Source organism: Poecilia formosa, unplaced genomic scaffold, assembly GCF_000485575.1.
Source record: "Poecilia formosa unplaced genomic scaffold, Poecilia_formosa-5.1.2 Scaffold637, whole genome shotgun sequence".
NCBI classification, from domain to species: domain Eukaryota; kingdom Metazoa; phylum Chordata; class Actinopteri; order Cyprinodontiformes; family Poeciliidae; genus Poecilia; species Poecilia formosa.
Genome location: NW_006800576.1, coordinates 167,360 through 174,589, shown reverse-complemented (window position 1 = coordinate 174,589; position 7,230 = coordinate 167,360). Strand labels below are relative to the sequence as shown.

The following is a 7,230-nucleotide window of genomic DNA, read 5'->3' as shown; positions in this document are numbered from 1 at the left end:
TATTTTTGCCTATTTATTTTGTCTGATTACTCGATTAATGGTCAGAATAAACAATAGAATATTTTTAATTTAAGTTTTTTGTAGCTCTTCCCGCTCTGAAAGCTTTACTGCCCTGTCCTGAACATTTCCTGGTGTTTGCTGCTTCTGTTAACGTAGACAAAGCCGGGTTTAGGCTCGCCATCCAGAGCACGCGCTGACACCTCTGACAGACAATTAATAAGGCCTCGTGCTCAATGCGGCCTGCAGAGCCGGGCGATTACGTCTGTCGGTAATTGTCCCGCTGACAGCGACATGATCCCCAGCCCCTGTTGTGACCTACTTGAATAATGAAATAAGAACGAAATGGCAAACGTGAGCTCCTTCTTCCTTGCGCCCAAGGAGGTAAAGAGCGAGAAAAGGCGCGTGCTGGGGTGGCAGAAACAAAAGCCGAAATGAGAGCGAGGAGCTGATGTTGTAGTAGCGCCGCTCTGGGTTTTCCCTCACTGCTTTGTTTGCTCGCTCTTTGTCTGTGAAGCTAAAAGAGGCAGCTAAGAGCCACGTTGCTTGATGAGTCACCTTGCCGGAGAGCCCAAAGCCGAAACAACATGAACCTTTTTATTAAGGGGATGTGTGTGAGTGGGCATGGACAGCAATCCAGGCTTGATTCCTGTCTGCAAATTCCAGAAAGATATTCAAAAAGGTTGCTTTCAAATAAAAATTAACCTTTTTATTAAGGGGATGAGTGTGAGTGAACAGGCTTGATTCCTGTTTGCAAAAGCCAAAAATGTAGGTAAGATATTCAAATTGCATCCTGTGGCTCTGCAATTTACTGTTTCTCAACCCAAACTGCGGGGCAGATGCCATATATTAGCACATGGGCTGTAATAACACTGTATGCCTATCTTTGAGAAGTGACTAAATGGTAATATCCATCTGTGCTCCTGCAGGATTTACAGTGTTTCTAATTATCTCAGTGGAACGGAACTACCTGCTGATCCAGGCGGCACAGGTTTCTGCACATCTGGTGCGGCCAGCATTTGGCCACAGTTCAAAGACGTGCGATGGTTATTGTTTTTCTTCAGACTGGAACACAACACGGAGTAAAAATAAGAGTTTGGAGTCTTATCCAGTCCGTATGAGATTCTGCCAACATGATTATCCTGAGTAGAAATATCTCAGCATCCCAATTTTTACACTAGCCCTGAAGCAATTAATCAGATTAATCGTGATGAATTGATTATTGAAACAATTGTCAATTAATTTAGTAACCAAATCATTGTTAACCGAAGTAGAAGCCTTTAGATGAAAGAATAACACAATTGCAGCTGCAGTTAACTTTTATAAAATTAAGAAGTTTTTACATATTTGTTAAAACTGCCATCACATTATGACGGTATGAAGTCAGGCAGATAATCTGTGAAAAAGTCAAGCTTTTCTGCCTTCTCCCATTGCTCCCAGTACTAGCTAGAAATAACCAATCAGAGCTAAGAGGTGGTTCTTAGCGCAGTCAATCATGCCCATGTACATGCATCTCCCTGCCCTCTTATTCTCTGAGATGACACAGCTTCTTCCAATAAGCAGAGTTCACTAGAAATGCTAAGGCTACTTAGAATGGCCACCAAAGAAAGGGTATAAATAGTTTTCCTGTAACAGTGAGTTGTTTCTCTGCCTTTAGCACATTTAGCATCGAGTACACGAGGTTGATGGATAGCGCTAAGATCGGTGGTGGAGAGCGCAGCAACACTTCAGATGGCAATAGAAACACAGGGAGGAGGTCTGTGAAAAGATCGATCTTTTCACAGACTATCTGTGAAAACTGATAGTCTGTAAGGACAGTTTTAACAAATATGGAAAAGAAAGCATATTTTTTTAAAAGTTACATGCTGCAACTGTCTGAACGACCACACAAAAAAATTGATTTCAGAAATAAATATTCTAAATTTAGCATCAGGATCTTTTATGTGAATGTGGCCTTTATGTATAAACTATATAAACTCTACACATGACTGTTGTCCAGGTGATAACATTTGCACCAACTCAGTGGCATAAAATAAACAATAAATGTTGCAGAGCACATTATTATGACTATATTAATTGTAAAGCAGTACTTTATCAGCGGTAGGATTAATTAAAGTTTGTATCAACCTTGTTGGCCTTTGTGTTTTGGTCATGTGGTTTTTGTTTGGTTATGTGGCAGTGATGCTACGTAGCATTGTGGGGTAACTGATGGAAGAAAAGAAGCAAAACAGGTGGTGTACATGTGTCCTGGTGCCTAAACTGGAGGAAAATGTATATAACATTAGTAAGTATCAGTATCTTTGGTCATAAAAGCAATCTTAATATCGATATTGTCCCAAATTGGAACTTTGCATGAGGAATATCATGCAAAGTTAGAAACACAATGTTCGATGCAATGACTGAAACTTTTATGCCTCATTAGTTTTGGATCTTTTATGTGTAGAAATGAATATATTTCTAAAAAAAATAATTTACTTTTTGAAGAAACTTTTTAAATTGGTCAAATAGTTATTTCAGGGAAACAATTTTTTTTTTGAAAACCTTGAAATTGACGTACTTTTTATGTTTAAAAGAGACTTATAAATAGGCTCCAGAATTAAAGCTATACAATTTTGTACTGCTTTCATACTTTCAAGCAGTATGAAAGTTTACATGTAGATAATTGTAAAAATTTGAATATTTAATTAGTAGTAGAAATGACAATGGATGGATTAGATTGATTATTGTTTTTTCTGTTTTAATTACTAGCAGTAAAATAACATTTTGTATAAATAAGGCTACAAAGAGAAATTTTCCATTGTAAAAGAAAAAATATTGTTTCAACAGGAACTCACGTCAGCTCTTTAGAGATGAGAGAATGCACAGCATGTCGATGTTTAATCTGTTTACATCACTTTACTGCACATTTGCAATGCATCCTGGGAAACTTATTCCCCTTTATTAAAATTACAGTGATATTAACAACCAGGATGCTGCTCACTTCAGCTCTGAGTGTTAATTATCTGTTATGGTTATTTTTCATATTTTTATTATAATGACCTAATTTAACCAGTGAGATATTTATATGAATACAAAAGTTGGTTCACATTATTTCTAATTTCTTAAAGATCTTGCTGTAATTTATATTATTAATTTAGTTATAAAGCTGATAGCATTAGCATAGCCACTTTGAAGGCTGGGAATGAAGTTAGAGGGAACAAAAATGATATCCAGTGGTACATACTGAATTATGCGCTATTCACAGAGTGTCTTATAACAACATAAACTTTAAGACTTTACACGCTATTATGCATATGATTTTTTTTGATTTACAATATTTATCTGTAGCTAAGCGAAAGTATGATAGCTAATACAAAGAGTTTAATTTTTCTTACAAATTATCAAAACATGTATCTGTGACATTTTGGCCCATTCTGATTGGACAGAGAGAATTAGCTTGAAATCTGTACTTTGACTGGGCCACATGGATACACTTAAATAAAAATGACTCAATTGTAGCAGTGGCTCTATGTTTAGGATGGTTGTCCAGCTAGAAACTCAGTCACCTCACCTCAGTCTTATAACACTTTTCCCCAGGCTTGTCTCAGAGTTTAGCTCCATCCATCGTCCCATCAGCACTGATTTTTTTTTTCTTCTATTTTTAGCATGGTCATTCATACTAATGTTTAAACCTGACCACAATCAGACTTCTGTACTAAAAGTTTATGACTCCAAAGGGACCCACATGCACAGAAGACGAACGTTGACACTCTGTTTACGGAAGTATAAATGTACTCCACCGTCTACGGATCAATTTTAAAGTTCTTGGAGCTGGCAGTATCGTCACAAGATCATAAGACAAAAGAAGGTAAGAAAAAAGAAAGCATAACTAATAGTGATGGCATTCTGTAACTGTTTAGTCATTGTTTACATGTCTCACTACTTTTTGTGCATAATTATGAGGCATGTTTCAAGTCACTGACTCAAAAGTTGGAAAATATGGGACGTATGAAAGTGGCACAAATCAGATTTTTTTGAGGGGTATGAAGATCGTAATCGGGCCGATCAGACCGTCATGAAAAAGTTGGATGTGGGTCGTTTTTGCCTGCTGTGTGAAAAGTCTCACTAATGTCATGTTGGATGCATCCCGGCTCCACGACATCTGAATCAGAAGACTGAATTTCCTACTTGGCATTTCATCAGGTTTAAATATAAAGTGGAAACTTTGGTAATTTAAAGAGAAAAAGACAATAATTGATATAAGTTACAAAAATAATAAAAATCAGGCAAAAGAAAATGTTTCCAAATTAGTTTTCTTCAATATAAATCTAGCAAAACTGTAAGAAAAACTGCAGGTGTGTGTCTGTGTCTGGTGATTTTTTTTTTCTCCATTCGGAGGGTAGAAAATCCAGAAATTTTACTGAAGTAAGAGTTGAAATACTTCAGGATAAAATTAGAAATTAGAAGTAAAAGTAAAAAGTTCAACGTAGTAAAAATACTCCTAAAAATATTTTTTTTCAAAAATGTTACTCAAGTAGATGTAATTGAAAGAATGTAATGAATTACTACCCAATTCTATAATTAGGTGACTAATTGGTTGGACATACAAATGCATGCCACACTCTTCAGATTTAATTTGTTATAAAATGTGAAAACTACATTTTAAAAGTTCATAATATGAGTGATGATAGACCCAAATGCAGAGAGGCAGAGGCAGCTTGTAGGTGAAGAATATGTAATAAAAATGATGAACAAAAATCACAGGGAGCCAAAGCAGAACAAAAACCATACAACAAAGAAAAATGAAAACAGGAAACACAGAGAATAAGCAGGGAAAAATATCAGGTTATAATAAGAGGAACCAGCAAGGAGCGACTGAGAATGAAGTGCTTAAGTACCGGGAGGTTGAAGGCTGAATAAAAGAGCTGAGCTGATGAGCTAATGGGTTGCAGGTGAGGGGAGACAGAGAGAAAGAGGAAATGACGGTAGGGGATCAGAAAATAATCTAAAAAGAATACTAAACATATGAAAAATAAAAACTAGAGCTAAGAAAATGACTAGACACAAGAAATAAACATAACTAGAATCACTGAGAAGGAACTGAACAATGCAGAAGTAAGAGCAAGAACTAATGAACACAAATAATAAGAAAATCCAAAACAAACTCAAACGACCCAATAATTAGACACAATGGTACATTAAATTAATTTGTCATGATGGTCAAACATGAGTGGCCATCATGTGATCCCTGTGACACACGCCGAAACAACACTTCTGAGGATGATTGTGACTCATGTATATTCAGTCGCTCTCACCCTGTTTGTCATCGCGCAGCAGACCTAATTGGCTAACTTTCTTTGTTGCCATGCTGGCCAGATTTCAGATTGTGTGGGAAACATGCTGCCTCTCTCCGCCGCTGACTAGATTACTTATGAAAACAGTGTTATTGAGATAACCGGATCATGTTATTAGAGGAGGACGTGGAAGGAGGTGGTGGGGGGTTGGAGGATGGAGAAATAAAAGCACAATACTGAAGCCGTGCGGCACAGACTGTACACGGCTCTGGAGGCGAAATCAGAAAAATCAGAAACAAAGCAAATCCTGTTTGGTTTTTTCTCCCCGAATCGGGTGTGTATTTAAGGAATGTGTGGGCGTTAGAAGGAGGAATGTAGGACAGAGCTGAAATAAAACCAAAACGCATTGAAAGTGAACAAAACAAACCCCGCCGATGGGGCCGGGTGTGTGTGTGGGGTGTTTACCTGCTCGGGGCCCTGGAAGCAGATCCTGCACTGGGGGGTCCGCAGGCTGCTGGACGTGCTGGTCAGGGACACGGCGTCCAGGCCCACTTGCAGCTTGGGCTCTTTGTCCTCGAACGCCAGGCTCCGGGGCCTCGGGTCGCTGCCGTAGTACTCCTCCTCATCGTCCCGGGAATGGCAGTCGACAAACGGCGGCCAGCCGCAGCCGCCCATCCCCAGACCCCGCATGGCGGAGGAGCGTCGATCTGTGTCTGAGCCGGACTGTCGTGAATCGGATCGCATAAACACCAGGACCTTCAGTTCATTGAAAAACATGCGGATCCGATACTTGAACATTATTATTATCCTTATTATTTGTATTATTATTATTGATACTATTGTTATTATGAATCCTTTATCATCCCCTCTGATGGCATGTGTGTCTAAGCCAATGCGGATGAAAGATTTTCCCGACACACTCTTTCAATATTCATCACTCAAACAAGTCAGCAAGCGCTGTCTATACATGCATCTCCCACCGCACCCCAGTAAACATCACAAACTGGTGTCCATTTTCTTCCACCGCTCCTTCTTTCTTTCTGTTTTCTTTTCTCTTTTTCCTGCAGAAACGCCGCTGGGCTTGCAGCAACCGATATTTATGTATATACAGAGCAGCCTACATGTTGTGCTACCCGAAGCAGAAGACAGCGAGAGAGCGGACTAGTGGAAGAGAGAGCCGCGCAGAGCCAGGGAGCAGAAACAACGACATGCCATCCACACAGTCACATCTGGGACTCCCGACAAGAAACATAATCCAAAAAAAGATTAAATACAAGTTTGCTTCGGATGTGGTTTTGCTGCCTTATTGTCTCTCGATGTCAAATCGTGTTCCTCCCTATTTCGTCGTCTCGTTGCAGCGCCCCTGGTCGGTCCACGAAGAAGAATCGGAGCCATTCCCCTCGACGATCCACGTCGAGATGAAAAACACGTCCCTCAGCGTCCGCATCTTCAGGAGCCCCGTGTTTTCCGCCTTGGCTTCATGTCCGTTTCTGCGGGATCCGCGTCGAAAGAGAGGCGGCAGGGAGGCAAAGAGGAAACGGGACGCAGCGTGGAGGAGAAATCACGCAGCGTGATTATTGGATCAAATATGTGGTGCTGATGAGGCTGTTGGCTCTGGGTTTCTTCCTCGAAATGGTCGGCTTGGAGATTGAACGGAGCGCAGCCGCTACTTCCGGAACAGGGAGGGAGGGGGGCAGCGGGCCGTCGCCTCTCCGCGGCCGTCCGTCCATTCCTCCGGAGGGGGGCGAAGCGCCTCTCGCTGCGCGCCGGGCAGAGCAGAGGGGAAGCCGGGCTGGAGGTTCTGCTGCTGACCGGCGGCCGCTGTCCAGGGTGCTGAAAGCTTCTCCCCACCCCCATTGATGACGTAGACGCCACATGAAATTAGAGCCCCCCACCACCACCACCATGCTGCTCTCAAACAGCGCTGTGATTAAAGTATTCACACCCCATGAATTAGAGA

The 7,230-nt window shown here is 40.8% G+C and overlaps 1 protein-coding gene across 1 annotated transcript in view; it reads right to left on the bottom strand.

Moving 5' to 3' along the window:
• Nucleotides 1-6,992, bottom strand: part of marchf9 (membrane-associated ring finger (C3HC4) 9) — a 21,637-nt gene extending 14,645 nt beyond the window's left edge. Inside the window, exon 1 of the mRNA XM_007541858.2 lies at nt 5,736-6,992. Within this exon, the coding sequence (XP_007541920.1) occupies nt 5,736-6,068 (333 nt within the window). The 5' untranslated portion in view covers nt 6,069-6,992. The remainder of the gene's footprint in view (nt 1-5,735) is intronic.
• Nucleotides 6,993-7,230: the final 238 nt, after the last annotated feature.